The sequence below is a fragment of the Kluyveromyces lactis genome (genome assembly GCF_000002515.2).
Source record: "Kluyveromyces lactis strain NRRL Y-1140 chromosome E complete sequence".
NCBI classification, from domain to species: Eukaryota; Fungi; Ascomycota; class Saccharomycetes; order Saccharomycetales; family Saccharomycetaceae; genus Kluyveromyces; species Kluyveromyces lactis.
This window is the reverse complement of record NC_006041.1, coordinates 2,098,325-2,120,748: the sequence shown is the minus strand read 5'-3', so window position 1 is coordinate 2,120,748 and position 22,424 is coordinate 2,098,325. Positions and strand designations below refer to the sequence as shown.

General features: G+C 37.8%; 12 protein-coding genes and 1 non-coding gene across 13 annotated transcripts; 8 read left to right on the top strand and 5 right to left on the bottom strand.

Moving 5' to 3' along the window:
• Positions 1-30: 30 nt before the first annotated feature.
• SEN54 (tRNA splicing endonuclease subunit SEN54) lies at positions 31-1,353 on the bottom strand (the record flags this gene model as incomplete). Its single annotated transcript, XM_455026.1, has 1 exon — positions 31-1,353. The coding sequence occupies one exon, from the start codon at positions 1,351-1,353 to the stop codon at positions 31-33; it is 1,323 nt and encodes a 440-aa protein (XP_455026.1).
• A 259-nt stretch (positions 1,354-1,612) lies between these two features.
• KLLA0_E23827r lies at positions 1,613-1,684 on the bottom strand. The gene has a single exon. It is a non-coding gene; the product is annotated as a tRNA-Glu (tRNA).
• Positions 1,685-2,236: 552 nt separating this feature from the next.
• KLLA0_E23805g (uncharacterized protein) lies at positions 2,237-2,515 on the top strand (the record flags this gene model as incomplete). Its single annotated transcript, XM_002999373.1, has 1 exon — positions 2,237-2,515. One exon carries the CDS (start codon positions 2,237-2,239, stop codon positions 2,513-2,515), a length of 279 nt encoding a protein of 92 aa, XP_002999419.1.
• A 749-nt stretch (positions 2,516-3,264) lies between these two features.
• Positions 3,265-5,028, top strand: PCH2 (Pch2p; the record flags this gene model as incomplete). The annotated part of the gene is made up of 2 exons (XM_002999372.1): positions 3,265-4,761; positions 4,864-5,028. 2 exons carry the CDS (start codon positions 3,265-3,267, stop codon positions 5,026-5,028), a joined length of 1,662 nt encoding a protein of 553 aa, XP_002999418.1.
• A 518-nt stretch (positions 5,029-5,546) lies between these two features.
• GDT1 (putative ribosome biosynthesis protein GDT1) lies at positions 5,547-6,374 on the top strand (the record flags this gene model as incomplete). Its single annotated transcript, XM_455024.1, has 1 exon — positions 5,547-6,374. One exon carries the CDS (start codon positions 5,547-5,549, stop codon positions 6,372-6,374), a length of 828 nt encoding a protein of 275 aa, XP_455024.1.
• A 130-nt stretch (positions 6,375-6,504) lies between these two features.
• KLLA0_E23739g (uncharacterized protein) lies at positions 6,505-6,786 on the bottom strand (the record flags this gene model as incomplete). The annotated part of the gene is made up of 1 exon (XM_002999371.1): positions 6,505-6,786. One exon carries the CDS (start codon positions 6,784-6,786, stop codon positions 6,505-6,507), a length of 282 nt encoding a protein of 93 aa, XP_002999417.1.
• Positions 6,787-7,068: 282 nt separating this feature from the next.
• On the bottom strand, positions 7,069-12,690 carry MOT1 (DNA-binding ATPase; the record flags this gene model as incomplete). The annotated part of the gene is made up of 1 exon (XM_455023.1): positions 7,069-12,690. The coding sequence occupies one exon, from the start codon at positions 12,688-12,690 to the stop codon at positions 7,069-7,071; it is 5,622 nt and encodes a 1,873-aa protein (XP_455023.1).
• A 1,476-nt stretch (positions 12,691-14,166) lies between these two features.
• On the top strand, positions 14,167-15,348 carry KLLA0_E23695g (homocitrate synthase; the record flags this gene model as incomplete). Its single annotated transcript, XM_455022.1, has 1 exon — positions 14,167-15,348. One exon carries the CDS (start codon positions 14,167-14,169, stop codon positions 15,346-15,348), a length of 1,182 nt encoding a protein of 393 aa, XP_455022.1.
• Positions 15,349-15,863: 515 nt separating this feature from the next.
• RPS9B (40S ribosomal protein uS4) lies at positions 15,864-17,020 on the top strand (the record flags this gene model as incomplete). The annotated part of the gene is made up of 2 exons (XM_455021.1): positions 15,864-15,870; positions 16,461-17,020. 2 exons carry the CDS (start codon positions 15,864-15,866, stop codon positions 17,018-17,020), a joined length of 567 nt encoding a protein of 188 aa, XP_455021.1.
• Positions 17,021-18,082: 1,062 nt separating this feature from the next.
• Positions 18,083-19,107, top strand: RPL21A (60S ribosomal protein eL21; the record flags this gene model as incomplete). Its single annotated transcript, XM_455019.1, has 2 exons — positions 18,083-18,093; positions 18,636-19,107. 2 exons carry the CDS (start codon positions 18,083-18,085, stop codon positions 19,105-19,107), a joined length of 483 nt encoding a protein of 160 aa, XP_455019.1.
• A 570-nt stretch (positions 19,108-19,677) lies between these two features.
• On the top strand, positions 19,678-20,784 carry RIM2 (Rim2p; the record flags this gene model as incomplete). The annotated part of the gene is made up of 1 exon (XM_455018.1): positions 19,678-20,784. One exon carries the CDS (start codon positions 19,678-19,680, stop codon positions 20,782-20,784), a length of 1,107 nt encoding a protein of 368 aa, XP_455018.1.
• Positions 20,785-21,033: 249 nt separating this feature from the next.
• On the bottom strand, positions 21,034-21,744 carry MED8 (RNA polymerase II mediator complex subunit MED8; the record flags this gene model as incomplete). Its single annotated transcript, XM_455017.1, has 1 exon — positions 21,034-21,744. The coding sequence occupies one exon, from the start codon at positions 21,742-21,744 to the stop codon at positions 21,034-21,036; it is 711 nt and encodes a 236-aa protein (XP_455017.1).
• A 155-nt stretch (positions 21,745-21,899) lies between these two features.
• On the top strand, positions 21,900-22,263 carry AIM4 (Aim4p; the record flags this gene model as incomplete). Its single annotated transcript, XM_002999370.1, has 2 exons — positions 21,900-21,906; positions 21,965-22,263. The coding sequence occupies 2 exons, from the start codon at positions 21,900-21,902 to the stop codon at positions 22,261-22,263; spliced, it is 306 nt and encodes a 101-aa protein (XP_002999416.1).
• Between the last annotated feature and the right edge of the window lie 161 nt (positions 22,264-22,424).

Here is a 22,424-nt window from a genome sequence, read left to right as displayed (position 1 = left end):
GTTATATATATCTTGAATTTAATGCTAATGCTAATTTCTCTTCTTCTGGTTTGGTTTTTTCCACTGTACTATTTTAGGTGATGGAACATACCATATATTTTCAGATCCAAAATCCGTTTCTGTGATTTTGACTATACTCACCAAGCCGCCATCCATCACCGCTAAAAGGAAACTCCGATAACCTTCCTTAATTCTCTTCATTTTCCGAGCATATAAGCTCAAGGTTTTATCTCCTTTATTATTCTTACGTCTGCTTTTTAAATGCCTCTGAGCATCAACATTACCGGTCTTGTTTGATTTTGTCACTTTTTCTTCGGCTATATCAACATCATTAATAAAAGGGAATTTATGATCTAATCGTTGAAATATGCCCTTAAAATCTTTGAGGTTTGGAAATTCCGCTTTCTTGGAGTTTTTATTATGGATGACTATTTGGAAATCAGGCAGATATCTGTTACTCTTCTTAAAAGATGGATTAGGTTTCCATACATCAAATGCAATCTTATAATTTGACGACACGGGAGCGTTAAGATCCACCCCATGACTTTCTAGGAGTTGTTTTTGAGATTTAGGAGGAGCGTAGAAGGTAATTGTCTTGTTAATGGACTCAAATATTGCGCCAGACGATGCAAACTTCACTGGGTGGAAACTTATGATGTTGTTGATATTAGTTGCCCAGTCTTTAAGCCATGAATAGGAGATGTTTGTAAATAGGTTAAAAATTCCGTTCAAAAGAAGGTATGTATTCTGGAATCTATTTTCCCCTTTGTTGTATCTGCTATAAACTGAAAGTTGTTTTCCATATTTCCAGTTGGTTGGAAACACGATATAGCCCATTCTTTTCAAATAGGCATACACAAAGAACTCATCCAGTTCATCTTGAGATTTGAAGAAAGAATAGACATCTTGCAATGACAATAAGTACTCTTCCTTTTCACCGTTAATACCCAAATCAATAATTGGTGAAACACTTCCTCTTTCGACTAAGTACACAAATTCATGAAACTGCAAGGTTAAGGTTCCGTCCGAATTAGGACTACCAACGGTATTGGTAAAAGTACCTTTTGGAAACTTAATAGTTGCAACATGTAAATCAAGATCATAATATGCCTTAACTTGATTCTTAATGATAGTTCCCCTGTCAGGTTGTCGAAGAACATCAAACATCACTTTCTTAGCCTTGAAAAGCATCGATCCTTGCATACCAGTACCATCTGGCTCGTAATCTTTTTCACCTCGCAGTGGTATCACATTCTTATTATCACCAATAATTTTAGTTGCTAGCGACCAATCTTGAAGCAATTCATCCCCTTCCACATCTGAATCATTGAACGTTTCTTCATTGTCGGACATGCCAGACTATCTTGTGATTTTGATGCTCCTTGTTGTAACAAAACAAACGGTTTCACCCACACTAGTAATGGAAAAAAAGAGCAGCTACACGTCTGTACCGTATATTGAATTGATTGATAACTGGCCGTTGTCCGCGTAAGTCACAAAATTTCTGTGAAGTTGTTGTTAGTAGTACTGAACATCGTATTTCCTCATCTCATCACAGTGAGCGATTTGATATATGTTGAAAATCTAATTAAAAAGTGGAAAAAATGAAACACTCCGATACGGGGAGTCGAACCCCGGTCTCCACGGTGAAAGCGTGATGTGATAGCCGTTACACTATATCGGACACTTGGATAAGTGCCGGTCATCTCCTCCTGTTATATAAGTTGTGTTATGTGACTATACATGTCACGTGGCTTTGATCTTATCAGATCTTTATTAGAAGAATCCATCTTGATTAGCTATATATCTCCTAGAATAATTAGATGCACCTGGTGTCTGTAGATCTGATTCCTACTAATTAGTAGATTAGATCTGAGTACTGGTTTATATACTTTGTTATGTGTCAGTGACACAAAACTATTATTAACCGCCTATTATATTGGTATTACCCGGTCATGAATTATGACTAGTTCCAACAATATGCGAGCATACCATGAGACAGTATAAGGATGGTTGGTGATACCATTTTTATATTGACAGGCAATTGCATAAAGGCTGGTTAAAACCCATCACAACTTCTCAGGTTCTCACGAGGAGCATCTCGCTGTCAATGTGCCGTTCAGTGAAACTTTTTCTCGAAATTGATATGGAATTCTTCGTTATAGATTAAAAGGTATAAAGTTTGGTATGTAATTAGGAATTCAAATATGAATATTGTCTACCTTCGCTTTCAGCGATGATAATATCGATACGAGATGAAAAGAGGAAACACAGTAAAATATACCCATTTCATAATTTGACGTTGTTGCAACCAGCACAAGCACAGCCTGTACCGCATTTACATCTAGTCGGCTTACCGCTGTTGCCTGCTGCCCCACAACAAGAAGAAGCACTTTCTTTAACAGCTTTGGCTGTACTTGATCTTGTGGTACAACAACTTTTGACAGCGCCGCTGTCAGCAACCTTTTTCGAACAACAACTCATTGGTTATTGCTTTATCTTAATTATTGTTTGATGTTATTAAACACAAGTATTTTCAGAACGACTGCTTCGCTACAACATTGCAAGGGAAATGAATGAAATATGCACCGACTCAGTTCTTATATATACACAGGTGTTGATAAACCTTCAATTTACAGATCAGCACGAAGGGGAGATGCCTAAAAGATATGGGGTTGCCAATAATCAGTCGCTTTGTGATTCCTAAAGAAAAATGAAAGGAATATAATACTCTCATTCTTTATCAGTGGATTACCTAAATCTGTCGTTAGAAATCATTCACCTAGATGGATTAGCGATTCAGTGGCATGAAAATGCTGCTTTGATAATTTCCCTATTGGGAAATTCGATGCGCTGGGAAATCTCCAACATTACTTGTTTTGTTCGTGTTTTGAAAATTATTATATTTTTCATTCTTTTCGACAAAATTAAAATTACTTGTCTGTTCATCATACCTTAACAAACCAAGGCAAAGAGATATTAAACTTCTGCAGGCATTGCGAAGAACGGTAGAAAGTCACAACGTATCAAAAGAGTATTTTATCTTGCTGTCACATCTACATACTGAGAAGGCTAATTGAGCAGTTAAATATTTTAGCGAAGGCATCAGCGGCTAAATTTCCTTTTAACTCCATTTTACAAGTTATATAAAAAAGAGTTAATGTAAAAATATATAATATAGTAGAAAGATTTACAGTAAATGGTCTTCGTTCAATAACTCAGAAACAGACACAACGAGCTTATGGAACCCACTCACTAATCGGAATGGTAAGGATCTTTGTTGATTGTGAAATGAACGCAGAGTGCATTGGATGGTTAGAAGATCTAATAGATGAAGAAGATGGATCGAAAGCAGTTGCAAGAAGCTTTATAATGGTAATCCAGAATGCATTGGAAGCTAAATTGAAAGAAAAGATAGGTTATCATAGTTCTGATGGTCAATCGCTCTTGGAAATTACCAAGAAATTAAGATCATCGATCGTACAAGATTTGGATCTTCTACGAGTGAACAACCATGGGACGGACTTCCCAAAAGCATTTCTTAAAGTAGTTTGGCACCAGCTATTGGAAAAGCACATGGTTCCTGGACCTAAGGACACTATCATAAGATTGCCGAGTGTGACGCAATTCGAGGAAGAGACAATTCTATCTTCTTACGTCAAAGATGTTGATTTAGAGATAATCGAGAATAGTCCAGTAGGCGCTTTGCTAGAGCTGAAGGATGGAAAGGGTTTAAAAGATATGATAGACGGGATTCTATCGAATAGGGAAAGTGAGCAAACAAAGTTTCTCAAAGATTTAAAATTATCAGAGCAATGCAGAATGAAGAGCCTGTCGTATGAAATGAATTTCTATATCAATATTGAAGATAAACAGGGAAACCTTGATTCATGTATAAGTCAAGAATTTGATAACATTGGCTTATCTGATTCAGGCAATAACAGTGATAGTACATTATTCGAAACTGTACATACTAGATTGCCCCTTACGCTAAAACATTTGAAAGAAGTGAAGGTAACATTATTACCTTCAGTTAAATTTGACAAACAATGGGAAATGCTTCATTATGACTCCAATTTAAAGGAAAAGATGTACTCGCATGGTATTTCATCGCTCAAGCTAAGCCACCTATTAGAAAAATGTAAAACGAAAATCCGTAAGAATAACTTATTCTTGTTACATGGACCGCCGGGAACTGGTAAGACTACATTATGCAAATCATTTTGCCAAAAACTTGCTTTACGGAATTGTAATTTGTTCGATAGTGGCCATTCTGGAATCCTTGTGGAAGTGTCGTGTTCTCAAATATTTTCAAGGTGGTTCGGCGAGTCAACCAAAAATTTGGATGGTATCTTTAACGATATAGAACGGCTATTAAAGCATGAACAAGCGTCCAAAAAATTCGTTTGTTTACTATTCGACGAGGTGGAATCCTTAGCTATTTCAAGGCATCAATTGTTGAATACAAACGAGACGACAGATTCTGTACGGGTTCTCAACTGCTTGATGACGCATTTAGATAATCTAAAAAAGTATCCCAACTTCATCTTATTATGCACGTCAAATTTGAGAGAAAATATAGATCCAGCGTTTTTAGATAGGCTAGACGTCTCTTTTTATGTGGGATTCCCTTCTGTAACGGTGTGCCAGCAAATCCTAACAAATATAACGCAAGAAATGATTAATTCTGAAATCATATTTCCGGATGAGAACGAATTTGAAATGGAAACTATCATAAAGAAATTGGCAGTTTTCTCCAATGTATGTGTCGTACCTTCCAACAATATGTTCCCACTGGAACAAAAGAGCACTGAACGGATGTACTAACATTTTACTCCCCTTAATTGGTATTATTTTGAATAGGCTTGTAAGATAAGTGGAAGAACCCTTTCAAAGGTACCTTTGAGCTGCCTATCAGAAAACTTCACGGATGTACCTATTCCACTGACACAATACCTTCTTGCACTAAATGCCACTCTTAGAAAACATCACCGTCAACTTAATACGCCCACCGAGCATTTCTCATAAGACCCTTAAAAAAAAGGTTGAAACTGAACGAAGGAAATGTATGAACTAAGACCTCGAAAAGTGCCCAAACCGTGATGCACATCCTTGCAGCTCTCTTCTCCATGGGCCAAACCCTTTTCGGCCTTCCCTCTTTGTATTTCCGACTAAGAAAAAGTCGGTCTGTTTTGGCCCTTCATAACAACACCACCCTAATATGTGCTCATCATCAAATCAATGTTTATATTTCATTTTAAATGCCTCCGAAGGACGTTTGAGAAGTTAAAATGGTCCAGACCCAAGCCACTTTATTGCGGGAATCGTGATTTTCCTAATTACAATTGAGTGCAGCACTCACGCATACGAAAAGAAAAAAAAAAAAGCTAGTGTCATCACTAACCTGATCATGGATAAACATAGTTAATATATATAAATATCTATGTAAATGCACGGTTAGGAAAACGGCAGCGGATGAAAACGACCTTCACTGAAGAAAGAAGATAAGCTCTTAAAATTAAGCCATAGCACAGGACAAGCAGGATATGAGATCTAGTGTGAGAACGATTTTAAGCTTTGCTCTGTTTCTTTGTGCAGTGACAGCAATTGAACCAGTTGATGAAAACAACCAAGATTATGGTTCATCTGAAGAACCGGTAACGGCTTTCCTTCTAGCTATTTCCATGATAGGTGTATCTGAAATTGGGGACAAAACATTTCTTATAGCTGCATTAATGGCTATGCGTCATGATAGGCTTTTGGTTTTTAGTGCATCTACAGCATCATTGGTGATAATGACTATATTAGGTGGTCTAATCGGCCGTACCTTTACAACTTTGATCCCATACAAGTATACTTTATTTGCTGCTGGAATTTTGTTCCTAGTATTCGGTTACAAACTTGTCTTAGAAGGGTTAGAGATGCCTAAGAACGCAGGCATTGAAGAAGAGCTAGCAGAAGTTGAAGAAGAAATTGCAATTCAAGATATAAATCACACTCTACATGAATCTGAGGAAGGTACCGTTAAGGATAGCAACAAATACGCCAAAGAAAAAACAAACGGGGTTTTCACCAAATTTAAAGACTTCACGTCAAGATATATTTCTGGAACTTGGATTCAAATATTTACAATGGTTTTTCTCGGAGAGTTTGGTGATCGTTCCCAAATCTCTACTATAGCCATGGCCTCAGGTAGTAATTTCACATATGTGATGCTAGGAGCGTGCATTGGCCATGCTATTTGTACCGGTGTCGCAGTTATCGGCGGTAAGCTATTAGCATCCAAAATTAGTATGAGAACTGTGACATTGGGAGGGGCACTTTCCTTCTTTATCTTTGGCTTCCTTTATGTCTACGAAGCCTTTCTTAATTAACTGCTTTTCAGATTTATAGATTCCATTTTATTTTCTACCGTTACTATGTCATACTTTAGAGTATCTGTAACCACATGATAATGTGTGGCTATTATGCTCGCCATTATCATGAGTATTTTATTTATTTAGATTAAGATTCATCATTATTAACTGCAGGCTCTTCAATAGCCTCTTTCAATATCCTTTCTCTTAGCAATAGTTTAATTGAGTGATCAGTTCTTTTTTTGAGTTCTTCTAAGTCCCTATCGAGTCTTTCTTCGCTTGATACGCCTTCGGCTGGAATATCCTGTATTCCCTCAATGTTCTTCTTTTCTTTATTTACAGTTAAACTGTCTGTTTCCTGTTTCTCTTCCGTGTATTGTTGTCGTAGCTGAAGTAAACGTTTTTTCCTCTCTTCAATCACTGATTCCATAATTTGATTATCGTGTATAATGTTATAGTTGGTCGCTTAAGAAATGATATTTTATAAAGCAACAGTGCTATTTCTGTATTATGTATTCGAATTGAAATTATCTGCAGTTTGTTGGTTCCCTTCGCATTTCACTGATTTCTTTATTTCCTTTTTGAATCCAAAAATGCAAAAAATCGAAGGATATGCATATAATTGGGTTGATATAAGAATGCGAAGACTTGCCAAATGGTAAAACTAGAAGTAAGTTTATACATTACATATGCAGAACTGAATACTAAATATCTATCGTAAAGTCTTTATAAAGTTGTCTAAGTTGTATTCTTCTTCGTATTGAGAAGAATCCCATAATTCTTTTAGTTCACCAACGGCTTCCTTGGCTTTACCTGTTAAGCCGCTCTCGTTAGCGACGTCTTCAACAGTTTTTTTCTTCTCAACCTTCTCTTGTGAAGGGATATTGTCAGCATCGAACAAGTCTAACAATTGATGTGTGTTCATTGATCCTAAGCCTGCATTTTGTTGATTGACGATGGTAGATGCAATATTCATTTTGAATTTTTGTAGACCCATGATTTTCTCTTCCAAAGTGCCCTTAGTGATTATTCTATAGACATTGACGACTTTCTTTTGACCCAATCTATGTGCACGGTCCATTGCCTGTAGATCATTCATTGGGTTCCAATCGTGTTCGACAAAAATGACAGTATCTGCACCAGTTAGATTCAACCCTAACCCACCGACTTTAGTGGTTAATAGTAGACAATCGATAGATGGATCCTCGTTGAACTTACGAACCACCTTTTGTCTATCTCTGGAGTCGACGCTACCATCTAAACGCATAAAAGTTACTGACGGTAAGTGCTTTTTTAACAAATCGTTTTCTACCATGTCTAACATATCCTTTAACTGACAGAAAATTAAAACACGATGTTGACTAATGACGTTATCAATGGAGGGATTTTTGTTGGACTTCTTTTCAACGTCCTGGATGCCAATACCACATTCTAGTAACAAAGTCTTTAGAGCTTCTAATTTAGGAGCGTGTCCTATGTCGTGGAGATCCATTCCAGTCTGAGAAAGGTAGCTTTGAACTTGTTGGAATTGAGGATGCGAAGAATTCAAAACCAATGACGGATGGTTACATAGCTTTCTCATATATTGGAGAGCCTGGAAAATATGTTGTTTATTTTCGACTTCAGCAGTATTTTCGATGTCTTTTTCTACCACGTTCTTCTGTTTCTTGACGAAGTCATTGTACAATTGTTTCTGCAAATCACTTAGTTCACAGTAATAATCTTGAATGATCTTTGGTGGAAGATCAGACAACACTTCTTCCTTCAATCTTCTGAGCATGAATGGTAGTACCTGTTTATGCAAAGCTTCTAATGCCAAAGCACCAGCTTCCTGTTCCTTTGACGATGTTTTACTATTTCTCGAACTGGCAATTGGTTTTGCAAATCTTTCTTGGAACATCTTTTCTGTACCTAAGAAGCCAGGCATCAAAAAGTCAAATAATGACCATAATTCAACTACATTATTCTGGATAGGAGTACCCGTCAAAACTAATCTATGATTGGAATTGATTAGCTTCACTGCCTTTGCCAATTTTGATTGAGAATTCTTAATGATATGACCTTCATCTAATACACAGTAATTATAGTCATATTTTTTGAGAAAGTCCACGTCATTTCTAGCAACATCATATGAAGTAACAACGATATCAGCTGTTGGAACTTGTCCCTGTAAAGGATATCTTACCGAAGGTCCACCTGCATAAACGAGAACATTTAGTGTAGGTGAGTACTGTTGAAATTCTTGTTCCCAATGTCCTGTCAAAGAAGGAGGGCAAATGATTAAGGATGGAAGGGGACGTGTTTTTTCCGACTGTGTCTTTTTGTAGTCTTCTGATCTCAAATATTGGTCACTAGCAATGATGCAAATTGTTTGTAAAGTCTTACCTAAACCCATGTCATCACATAAAATACCATGCAAATGATACTTGTTTAAGAATGCTAACCAATTGACACCATCTTGTTGATATTTCCTCAAAGTTGCCTTGATCGCCACTGGAAGTTTAAATGGTTTGGCTTTGGATGGATCCATCATTTGCTGAATGAAATCTCTTTCTTTTTCTCTACCTCTTAATAGCTCCTCGGATAAACCAACAGGGGCTGCAATACCAGCTTCCAATGGCACTAATTTGATGATCGAGGCGAAGGTAGTAGTTGCTAACTTACGAATATCTTCATTAGAGTCACTCATCCTCCCTAATAGCGGAACAATCAAGAAAACGACGTAAGGTAAAATGTCACTTTCCAATTGAATAGAAAGGTGGTACAATAGTTCAACAACACCTTGCCTGTCTGTGACGGAGCCAGCATTGTTGAGCATAGGTAGAATATCAGTAATGACATATGACATAAGGACTACAGGCTTATGACATGCTAGTTCTGATAAAGTTCTGGCTGCTGAGTATCGTATTACCGAAACATTTGATCTCAAGAAATCTCTGAAAACAGGAAGTCTAGAAAGCACTTCCTCATCTTGAACACTTTCTGGCATGTATGTGAACAAGGCCCTAATGATTCCGAAGGCGTCCACGATTTCTTGGCCAGTCTTTTTGAAAGTAGTTTCATCTCCGTTAGAAGATAAGATATCAATCTTTTCAAGTGGTTCGAATAGAGACTTTTTCAATTGTGGAACTACCTCCAAGGTTTTTTCTTGGAATTTAATCAAAAGTTTCATCAAAGTATGCATACCACCTTTTCGCTTGATTCGAGCAGACTCGGTCATCTTTTTCATTTCAGAGTCTTCTTGTAATGACAAACTAGCTGCCTCTTTTACTAAAGTAGTTATGACAGTTGTGTTGGTACCATCGAACTCAGGGACTTCTGATGTATCAACGCATATAAATCCACACAAATTTTTAACAATCTTATTCGCAACGTTGTGTTTCTGAGCGGATACTAATTCACTGATTAAATTAACAATGCTATCCCCTGATGTTTGTTGTAAAATGGTATGTTTTTCAGATTTAACGTTGTCCATCAAAGAACGAATTAAAGGATTCAACTTGTTTGGTAAACCATCTATCAACATAACTGCAGACGCGTAACTTGACAAAACCTCTAGTTGCCTTTCCCTTTCTGACTCTTTTGCCGATTCTATGGCCAAGGAAACGCGATAGCGTGCGTCTTCTAACGGTTTTTGAGCCAAAATCTTCTGAGCATTTGGTAGGAGTGAGAACAATTTGGCATAAAACTCTGTCTGTACTTTCTCGGCAGTTTGGATTGAAAAGGCCTCGGGACCAGCTTCTGGCTCGCCCTTAACTATAATCGCGATTGCGGGAACTCTTTGAGGAGGCAACATTCCTACATCGACAAATGTTGTCATCAAACTCTGACACTGAGTGCGTAATGCTTTTAAAATTGGTGTTAGTTCACGAAAAACTGGAAGTGTAGTCGCGCCCGTCAAAAACCCTAGGAAAGTAGAGCTAAATAGTGTAGACATGAAAGCGGGTACCGGATTATGCTGTTGATTCTCTTTCCAATTCGTGCAAAACGATGATAGAACTATAGCTACCAACATTCTTGGGGTAGAGTATGGTAAATCAAGACAACTTGCTAAGACATTCTCAAAGAAAGATCTAAGGGTGGATTCTTGGAAAAACGATAAGGTTAAACCCAAAGTTTTCGCAGCCTTTACTCTTGTATTGTATATTATGTCTAGCCCAATTAATGTCACGTCACCAGCCAACATTGGTGAATCAATATTCACGCGATGGCTATAAGTGGCGGTTACATTGCTGCTGTTAGCTGTGGCATTAGAGCGCTTACGCTCAAGGTTTATCAAATAACTCGAAGATGGTTTGGTAATATGCTGAATGTCCATTGCATAATTTTTTCCTTGCTCTCCGATTGGTGTTATTAATAAATGCAAAATTGATGTGAGATATTTGCTGAATACAAAATCAATGCTTTTTTCCTGTCCTTTGCTATTAACGTAACCGTTTAACATTGCGGCATAAAGTTTACAAGATAGATCCAACACTTCCACATTTTGTTCCAATAAAATGTTCTGGTATATCAATTTGAACAGTTTGCCGTTTATCCAATTTTTGGTGGCACTGTCGTTAAGAGACAAGAAAGCTGATAGTAAATTGAGAACGGACTTTCGTACCATTGTGATAGAATGTCTCAAGAAGGGATATAGTTGAGGAACAAGGGATTTGAAGGACCATTCAGATGGTGAGTCGATACTTTTTTGCTTTAATACAGCGAGTACTTGTTCATGTTTGCATAGTTTTGCCAAAAGATCCATTACTGAAGAGACACTTGATGATAAATCATCATCCAAATGTGTCAACGAGTTCCATACTGTAGTTAGCACTAAATCAATGGTGTCAGTTTGTAACTTTACAAAATCATCTGTTATTGGTGAAAGTATAGCAGCAGAGACACTTTGTACGTCATCGTCGCTTTCTTTGAGTCCGTAAAGAACGATGTTTACCACATTGTTAAGTAAGTTGTGTTTGAACAAGAAATCCGTCTTGATCGATACAAAGTATCTAATACCCAACAATCCACCATGGGTAGCTTGCCATATTTTGTTTGGAGATCCTGTAAGTCCAGGATCCTGAAGTACCAATTGCTCCAACTTTTGGAAAACTTTCAATGCAATTTCGTCGTCTAAATGTATCAATAATGTTGCGAGTGTTTGGGCCGCAGATTCTCTGACCGGTGCCACGGCGGTATCGTTAACAAAATCGCTGAATCTATCCAATGCAAAAATTGTTAGGAGACGAGTAGCTAAGTCTTCCAAGCTACAGTAATTACGAGAATCGTTGTCTTGTTTGGACTTACCACTTAGTCTTCCAACTGAGGGAGCATGCTTCTTCATAAGTTCACGTAAACCTAATGCTGCACCGTGTCTTATTTCCCACTGTTCGTTCATAAGATTATCTAATAGGAGTTCATAAATTCCTTGGAATTGCCAGACGAACCCCCTAATCTTTTCATGTTTTTCCAAGATAGGTTGCACCATTGATTCGACCATTAATCTCTTCTCATCGGATTGTTCTGTGATTTCAAGTTTAGGGTTCGTTAAAGTCATTGGTACCGGAGTTGGAGAATCACTCAGATCCTCTTTATTGGGTATCATATTACGTGTGGCACTAGACTGTGACAAATCTACAGGTTTTTTGTTTACCGTTTTAGCTTGAATCTTTTTCTTTCTTCTTGCCATGGCCAGCATTCTTGCTGATCTCTTCGATTCTTTCGTTTCATTTACCGTATCCTCATCTGCAAGCGAATCCGTACTATTTTCCTTTTTCAGATCGGCAAACGAATCCTCTTTCTTCAGATGTTTGACATTGTTAGCGTCATCCTGTTCGATATCTGCAGACCCATTATTATTGATATTAAGAGCTTTCGATTCATAATCATTTGCACTGGCTGCTAGTAGACTCTTCCCAGACTTCAGCAGCTCACTAATCTTCCAACTGTTCAAAGTAAAATAATGCGTGTCGTCCTGCAGTTCATTCCATTCATCTGTATGTGACAATTCCTCCAATTTTACCTTCATCTCCTCTTCAATTTTAACTTTGGCAGACTCTGGACCCAATGGCTGCTGCGTCTGGGGATTTTTACTTTCCTCGTCATCCGCATTGGGATCCCACAGCGGTGCATGTGACACTATTCCTCCAACTGCTCTAGCAGCTGTCACTCTAGTTTCCCACTGTTTACTCAATAGATAAGGGTAAACCCGCGATAACAATGGGAGTGTTTGTTCTGGATGTTGTTTGGCTAAATCTCCTAATTGGTCAGCAGCCATATTCCGTACCACTTGCGTGGACCCAGTTTCTAACAAGATAACCTGTCTGTCTAATCGAGACTCCTGTGATGACATGCTAATCACTTGCAATATAATTCAAAAACAAAAATGAAAATAAAAGGGAAACAATGCGATAGACGAGAGCTCTGTATATATACACGTATGTATCACTATCGTGACGTTCCCTCTGGCACGTTACCGTATATGTAGGCGTCTTTTTTCGGGATGTAGTTCTCGCGCCCTTGTTGATATTTTCCAATTTGTTTATTCTGCCGCTGAGACCAAAACAAATAACGCCAAAATATAAACCTTCTTTTATATATGCAGAAATCTCAAGACAGTGAAAAAGAAATATCGGCGAGAAATAACTAGGGTAATGAAAAAATCAAAAAAAACTTAAACAAACTGCTGCTTGAACACAGCCAACAGGCAGAACTGTACAAATAAACAAGAAAAAAAAACAAAAAAAAACAAAAAAAAACAAAGAATATGTTACCCGCAAAACAGGTTTTTTTAGGGAAACTTTCAGTTTAACTTCCATCCTGAAACGCAGGCCCCCCGAAAAAAAAAAAAACTTGCGAAAAAAGTTTGGCGTTTATATACAAAGGGTCAACCCTATGTTTTCTCTGTACTAGGTGATGGGGTTTAGTTTAGTTAACCGCCCATAGTGAGCTTGAGAACGAAAAAAAATGAAAAAAAAATAAACAGAAAGAAAAAGTTCTCAGTAAAAATATCGCACCCGACCAATGGCATGGGTGGAAAGTCGTGCAAAATTACCAGTAATTTGAGAATAATGAACAGTGAAGACAAAAAAACAAAAAAAAATAAAGATGTGCTAGCAAAAGGAGGGAAGCAATTAATTATGTACACCCGTACATCCTCTTCTTATACACCGTTGGTTACGTAAGTAACTAATGAGCTACTTTTTATCGATAAAAATATGTGCGGCCATTCGAACCCGCACTGAACATTTATGTTTATCCGGGTAATGTTCACTATCTTTTCTTTACTTGTTCTTTCTTTTCTTACCGATTGCTTTGTTTTCCGCTGGAAAAATTTTTTTCTCACTGAAAAACTAGAAGCATCATGCGTCACCCGGATTTTTAACTAGAATTTCCGCTGGAAATTCACAGGTGTGTCTGTGGCGATATCGTCGTGAATGGCAAAGCGTAGTGTTCTTTGGTAGTAATTATTCATCGAATCGATGATGTTTAGTTTGTACGTGTTTCTATTTAATCTTGGACAAATTCTCTGCATGCGTTTCTGAGCCTAATTAGGAATCCATTGGCGAGAATAATGACTCTTATGCAGTGTAAAGCAGTGTTGATGAAAAAAAAAGTATACACCACTGGCCTTCTGAGAGTTAGATGCGATGACCAGGTTGGAAATAAGGTCAATCCACACCTATGTTGGAATTGGTATATATATATAAACGCATATTTGTGTAGGTCTTGAACGTTTCTCAGAGATATAGTATATCGTGTGTTTGTCTTCAGTCATAGATAGGCATTAGGAAAATACCACCAAGTCAAAACTATTGATTGATCCAAGATGTCCGTAAATTCGAATCCATATGCCCCATCTCCAAATGATTTATTATCAAATGTTTGCAACTTCCAGCTAATCGAATCAACCCTAAGAGAAGGTGAGCAATTTGCAAGTGCATTTTTCTCTACTGAGAAGAAAATCGAAATCGCCAAGGCTTTAGATGATTTCGGTGTCGATTATATCGAACTTACCTCTCCGGTGGCCTCTGAACAATCTAGAAGCGATTGTGAAGCAATCTGTAAGCTGGGCTTGAAGGCTAAGATTTTGACGCATATTCGTTGTCATATGGATGATGCTAGAGTCGCTGTTGAAACTGGTGTTGACGGTGTCGATGTCGTCATCGGTACTTCCAAATTTTTGAGAGAATATTCTCATGGTAAAGATATGAACTACATAGCGAAATCAGCTATCGAAGTTATCGAATTCGTTAAATCCAAGGGTCTAGAGATCAGATTTTCCTCTGAAGATTCTTTCAGATCAGATATTGTTGATCTTTTGAACATTTACAAGACTGTGGATAAGATCGGTGTCAACAGAGTCGGTATTGCTGACACCGTTGGTTGCGCAAACCCAAGACAAGTATATGAGCTAGTCAGAACATTGAAGAGTGTAGTTTCTTGTGATATCGAATGTCATTTCCATGATGATACTGGTTGTGCTATCGGTAACTCATATTCTGCGTTAGAAGCCGGCGCCAGATTAATCGATGTCTCCGTGTTGGGTATTGGTGAAAGAAACGGTATCACCTCTCTTGGTGGTCTAATGGCAAGAATGATTGTATCTGCCCCAGAATACGTCAAGTCCAAATATAAGCTACACAAGCTACGTGATTTGGAAAATCTAGTCGCAGATGCTGTCAGTGTTAATGTGCCATTTAACAACCCTATCACTGGATTCTGTGCATTCACACATAAGGCTGGTATTCATGCCAAGGCCATCTTGGCTAACCCATCTACGTACGAAATTCTAAATCCAGAAGATTTCGGTATGAAGAGATATATTCACTTTGCCAACAGATTAACTGGTTGGAACGCAATCAAGTCTCGTGTCGAACAACTAAATTTGCATTTATCCGATGACCAAATTAAGGAAGTAACATCTAAGATTAAACAGATAGGTGATGTCAGGCAACTAAGTATCGAAGATGTCGATACTATCATCAAGGACTACCATTCTGAACTATAAAGGGTTCTTTCTACTTAAACATAGGCATTCACAACGGTGACAACAAGCTGCTTCAGTTCAGTAAAATAACGATAGTCAGTAAGTCGGTATTGCTGACACCAAAGTATTTTAACATTTTTATCTTATTCATACATATTTAGCAGAATGATTCCATACTTTTGCATTATCTACTCTTGCAACCTTTTTAATTCCAAACTGACCAAACCAAGTGTGTGATGAGCTCTTGCATTCCGTCAACACCTAGCCTCCCGTCCACTTCATAACTACTTTCTAGGACACCAGGTTATGGTTTGGTGACAGGACTGTTATCGCCCGTACACCATTGTATTTTCAACTATAGGACTAATTTCCTGATTTGGAAATGAGGATGCTTTCAGTATTCGACATAGTACGAACTCTGAAATTTTTGAAAAATTCAATGTCAGAATACCGAACGAGTATAAAAAGGCATTGTCACTTTAACAGACTAACACATTTCTACATGAACAAAAGAACACAAGAATCATCGAGTTACAATGCCAAGTATGTGGTATCACATTCCAGATATGCTTCATTGATACACTCTGTTACATTTCAAGTCTTTCCTTTGGATTGTCTAGAGATGGGGAAGATAATGCCAGCATCAGCTAGCTTAAATCTTCCTTCGAGGATCGGGTCCTCATGATTCAATTAAATTATTGACTCAAAGTATTTCAAGTACTGATATTCGATTTGCAATCTAAACTGTTTCATTTGTTCCTTGTCGTTGAAAACCCGACACTTCAGCTCAAGGATAGAAACATTTTAATGCAAATCAATAAGAGCGAGAGCTCTTATTTAGTACTGTATGAATTAACACCTCATTCTGTTGTCAATTGACCCACAGAATGGACTTCGTTTTTTTCAGTTATACTTCTTTTTTGTTCATGTGTTTTCATGTTCTTAAATGTTTGATGTGTCAATAGTTTAATGTTTCATGAGTAGATATTATATCGCCCGTTTGTATATCCTCGTAGTGCAGTGATCTTTGGATTTTAGTATCAGATATATTGGGGACAACGAGTACATATGTGCACGTGAGTTTTACAATTATTTTGAATATTTTCACTAACAAGAAATTATTATCCAAACAGGAGCCCCAAGAACTTACTCCAAGACTTACTCTACTCCAAAGAGACCTTACGAATCCGCTCGTTTGGACGCCGAATTGAAGTTGGCTGGTGAATACGGTTTGAAGAACAAGAGAGAAATTTACAGAATTTCTTTCCAATTGTCTAAGATCAGAAGAGCCGCCAGAGATTTGTTGACCAGAGACGAAAAGGACCCAAAGAGATTGTTCGAAGGTAATGCTTTGATCAGAAGATTGGTGAGAATTGGTGTCTTGTCTGAAGACAAGAAGAAGTTGGATTATGTCTTGGCTTTGAAGGTTGAAGATTTCTTGGAAAGAAGATTGCAAACCCAAGTCTACAAGTTGGGTTTGGCCAAGTCTGTTCACCACGCTAGAGTCTTGATCTCCCAAAGACACATTGCTGTTGGTAAGCAAATCGTCAACATCCCATCTTTCATGGTCAGATTGGAATCTGAGAAGCACATTGACTTCGCTAGAACCTCTCCATTCGGTGGTGCTAGACCAGGTAGAGTGGCCAGAAAGAGAGCTGCTGCTGCTGGTGGTGAAGAAGCTGACGAAGAATAAACGCATTCAAAAACTACACAAAAAACTACAATTGCTGAAAACAACTAATGTTTCAGCATCACTTTTTTATATTAGCTTTTGATCATTTTGCCTTTACTTCTTTTTCTTTTCAACTTCATTTCAGAGTTTTTATGATGGTTAAGAAGCTGATCCCAACTATTCACTGCTGTGTTGTGTATATAGAATTAACATCTTTCTCATGTGATTGATTTAAGCAGAAAACAGAAACAAAACTAGTGTAGCAGTTTCATTTAATATCATTTATCTCTGTTTTACAAAAACGGTATTTTAAGGTGTATATTACGATAATTAATTAATGGTTTTCTTACAGTGAGATCATTTTAACTACGTTCAAGTTGTCTTGGCTCGTTGAGAAACCATAACAAAATATATACCAGTTTACCTTTCACGGTACATTGCTTAAAAAACGTCGAAAGACATCTCTTTCAACTCATTCCGTCATTTCGACAAGAAGCATTACGACATTACATACCTTCCTCTATATGCGGACTGTCCATCCATCCGTACACCCATCGGCCTTTTGGTGCCATGGCTTTTTCTTGAAATTTTATTTTAACTAGTTAACCTAAAATGGAATTTTTCTTTGAAAGTTGTGAGTTCAATATTGTTTGATCGTGGACGCATTCCACAATTCCTGCAACTTGCTTTCGCTGGGTACCACACTGGCCCCACCCTGGGGCCGCCAATTCTGAAGGTCTTTCCCCACCATTGGCTTGGTAATTCTCCTCTCTGTCTAGCTCGGGAACACAATCCCAATAACCACTACCAGCTGCTAGGCAGAGCATTCTCACTGGCTGAGCTGGGAAACGGCCTACTACCCTCTCCACACTGGACCGGTCCTAGTTTCACCGACCCTTGACTGGACAATCCAGAGGCAGCATTGGGAAGTTTGTGATTCTGCATGCTGTGTTCGTGAGTTCTGCGGTATAGGCATGTTTCATAGAGTGTATAGAAAACAAAAAGTCTTTAATGATAGTATACACAATACCTCTTTGAATCAAGCACAAGACCCCGTCAACAACCAAGGATCAATAAGCAAAAATGGGTAAATCGTATGTGGTAGCAACATTCAAAAGTTTTTCCAAGTAAATGTCATAAAGAATTGAAGATTGAAGATAGAATGGATATGCGTGGATATCAGTAGATCATCAACAAGCATAGTGGTTAAAATGACTAGACGTCGAAACAGTAAAGTGAAGCAGCCTTGCTAAGGACTAATCTAACGTGGTTAAGAGTCTCATTGTACAGAATTGGACATCAGGGAAATTCAGGTGTGATACTACGTCTGATGTGACAAGGAACAAGGATTAGGAACGATACTTTGTTTATGGAAGGCATGAGAATCAAAACTCCATAGGACTATGATGGAATATACTATCTACTGGTAACGAAATCTTTAAGTGATCTTTTTATCTGAAGAGGCTTATAAAGATATTCATAACAATCAGACCTGTAATGAGCAATCATCTTACGAACTTTTTTGACATTATACTCACTGGATTGAAGATAAGCACACCCTCGCTAGGGAATGCAATGTGTAATAAGAATCCATTTTACTAACAAGTTAAAATTTCGCATTTTAATATTAAAACAGACACGGTTACAGATCTCGTACTCGTTACATGTTCCAACGTGACTTTAGAAAGCACGGTGCCATCGCCTTGTCTACCTACATGAAGGTTTACAAGGTTGGTGACATTGTTGACATCAAGGCTAACGGTTCTATCCACAAGGGTATGCCACACAAGTTCTACCAAGGTAAGACCGGTGTTGTCTACAACGTCACCAAGTCTTCCGTTGGTATCATCATCAACAAGATGGTTGGTAACAGATACTTGGAAAAGAGATTGAACTTGAGAGTTGAACACATCAAGCACTCCAAGTGTAGACAAGAATTTTTGGAAAGAGTTAAGTCTAACGCTGCCAAGAAGGCCGAAGCTAAGGCTCAAGGTGTTGCCGTCCAATTAAAGAGACAACCAGCTCAACCAAAGGAATCCCGTGTCGTTTCTACCGAAGGTAACGTCCCTCAAACTTTGGCTCCAGTTCCATACGAAACTTTCATCTAATCTTCTCAAATTATCATGGTTTGCAAAGTTTTTGTTTATAACTTCTATATATATTATTGGAATTGCTCGTTAAAGATATAATATAATAGTGAATATCTATTCAATCAAAAATAATATCTGTTCTCACAATAAAAACTTTCATGTAAATTATTTGCCTTACGTTTCTAATTTTGTATGGTGTCAGACAACTTATCCAGCCGATTGCTGCTGTTGCAGGGAACATTAGTAAAAAAGTAATTCTGCGAATGTTAAAATTTTGAAAGCTCATCTCATCATATCAAAGGAATATCATCTGACGGAAACATTACAGGTTCCCTACAATCAGGGGAAGACACAGGCCAAGAGCTTCTAGTTCAGTTATATAAAACGATTATACAGGTATCTGCTGAAAATAGCACCGTTATTCTGTTTTACTTTGGGGACCAGGTCAATTCGTTGCATTTCAATCCCTTTTTTCTTAACTGCTGAGGTGAAAAGCAGTGATTTGGATTGTGTTTGTTCAAAGTGAGATAATTCCATCATTTCAAGAGAATTACATCGACCCAGTAAGTGTTATTTGAAGATACTACAATGGGAAAGAACGATTTTGATAAATTAGAATCAGATGCCATCGAGTCAACTCCATTTTTAGGTAGTGATGAGAAGGCAGCTAATTTGAAAAGTGCCGATAGAATAAGTCTCCCAACGATAAAAGATGATAGCCAGCCAGCAGTGAAACCCTGGGTTCATTTTGTAGCTGGTGGTATTGGCGGTATGGCTGGAGCCATTGTCACTTGCCCGTTTGATGTTGTTAAGACCCGTTTACAAAGTGATGTTTTCCGAACGCAATACAAATCTGCGGCCATGCAAAATAATGGAAGCAGCACTCTCCATTTTGTGTCAAGGAGTTTGCTGCATTTCAAAGAAACTTTTGGTATTATCGGTAACGTTTATAGACAGGAAGGATTCAGAAGTTTGTTCAAAGGTTTAGGACCTAATTTAGTTGGTGTCATTCCTGCTAGAAGTATCAACTTTTTAACGTACGGTACTACCAAGGATATATATTCCAGAACACTTAATAATGGCCAGGAAGCTCCTTGGATTCATTTGTTAGCGGCAGCCACCGCTGGTTGGGCTACATCCACCGTTACAAATCCTATTTGGCTCGTTAAAACTAGATTACAGCTTGATAAAGCAGGAACAAAAACGTATAAGAATTCGCTGGACTGTATTAAGAGCGTTGTCAAAAATGAGGGTGTTCTCGGTCTTTACAAAGGTTTGAGTGCCTCATATCTAGGCTCAGTTGAAGGTATTCTTCAATGGATTTTGTACGAGCAAATGAAGAGAATTATAAAAGAAAGGTCTATTGAAAAATTCGGCCATATTCATGAGGACGCTAAAAGTACTAGTGACAAAGTTAAAGAATGGTGTCAAAGGTCGGGAAGTGCTGGTTTAGCCAAATTTGTAGCCAGTATCGTCACTTACCCCCATGAAGTTGTTAGAACAAGATTAAGACAGGCCCCAACAGAGAATGGTAAATTGAAGTACACCGGATTAGTACAGTCATTTAGGGTCATCATTAAGGAAGAAGGCCTCGTTTCAATGTATAGTGGTTTGACGCCTCATTTGTTAAGAACTGTTCCTAACAGTATTATCATGTTTGGAACATGGGAACTGGTAATTAAATTACTATCTTGATCCTCTCCCTCCTCTATTATTTCGTTTAACAGATGAACCCCGGTGTACCGTTGGCAACCATAACTCAAGATTGGCCTGTTCAAAGGGCCCTAATCTCTAATAACACACTTTGCATGGAAAAATCCTTCTATATGTAACCATATTTTGTCATTCCCGATCTTGTAAATAAAATCATGTCCATATAATACTTAGTTGCACTATATATAATATCAATCGAACAACCAGTTTTTGCATTAATTGAAAGGTTGATTAGTATGATTCTCCCTGATTGACAAATTTGAGGACTTTATCAACGCTGAAAGGTCTTGAAGTCTTTACATTAGAAACAGAAGACGTATACAGGTTATCTCTGTCATCAATCGATTCAGTTTGACGCTCCTTTGTGGTGTACAACCCAGTATATGAATGTTTTGCTCTTTCATCGAGTAGACATTTCGTTGCCCAAGAGGTTATGTCTTTATCTTTATTGATCAACTTTTTAATTTCTGCATCGCTCAAAGAGTCCACATCTAAACCGTTAGTCTCCTTGGCATCTTTTATCCATTCATCGACTTCAGGTATATTCTTTTTTCTCATCAACGTAGTGATTAATCCTTCATGGGCAGTAGTTGGAAATGAAGGTAGTGGGTAAGCTACTGTCGCATCCAAAGTCTCCTCATAGTGGTCTAAAGTATTTGTAAGTGATGAGAGCTGTGATAGAGTCACCGTTAACTGCGCTTGTAGAGTATACCATTGCGGAAGTTCTGCCCTGGACATTTCATCTCTAATCTTGGACAATGATGCAGTAAGCTGAGAAAACTTCATTCGAAGCGCGTCAAGTGCTTGAGTAGGGACGCTGCTGAAATCAGGAGCAATTGCAGATTGTAGTGGGTCTGTGTTCGAAGGAGTATCGGTCATTGTTAGTCGGCGGTATCCGTATAGTTGGCCACGAAATTCAGATATCATATACCACTTCATCATTAAACATAGTCATTATGATTCTGATATTTTCATGAAGAAAACCTTAAAATAACTTATGAAGTCTTTGTAAAACCAGCACCAAGTTGATAAAGTCAAGCAAAAAAAGAACTAGTAAAAAACCTCCGTCAAGTATTACCAGTATTCATACAACTGAAATGGATAGTATGTGTCATTATTTAGATTTTATTTTGCATCATCAGTTACTAACATTAAACTATAGAGCACTCATTACAGCAACAAGTATCTCAACTTAAGCGTAAGAACATAGAAAATGAAGATTTGTCTGATGTACGAAAAGAAGACATTAAGAAACCGATGAGTGCCGAGCTAGGTATTAAAAGCATCTTTTATGATCCAGATTGGAATCCCTCCGGTAAGGCGCCATTTGGGTTAAAAAATATTCCTTATAATCCAAGAACTTTTAGGCGAGACACACCGATAGAGCCTAGATTAAACGGACTAAAAGAAATACCACTACCGAAACCTAACATAAAAGACCAGGACCAAAAATCATCGTAAGGGTTCGATTATGTTTAAATAGAATACGAGATTACCTTTGTCAAGTTAAATTTAATATAGTCATTCTTTTGTCGTAAGTTCGCGAGCCATTCTTCTATATAAGGTTATGAAAAGATGGTTGATGTTGACATGAAAGCAATAGCTCAAATCTTATATAATGA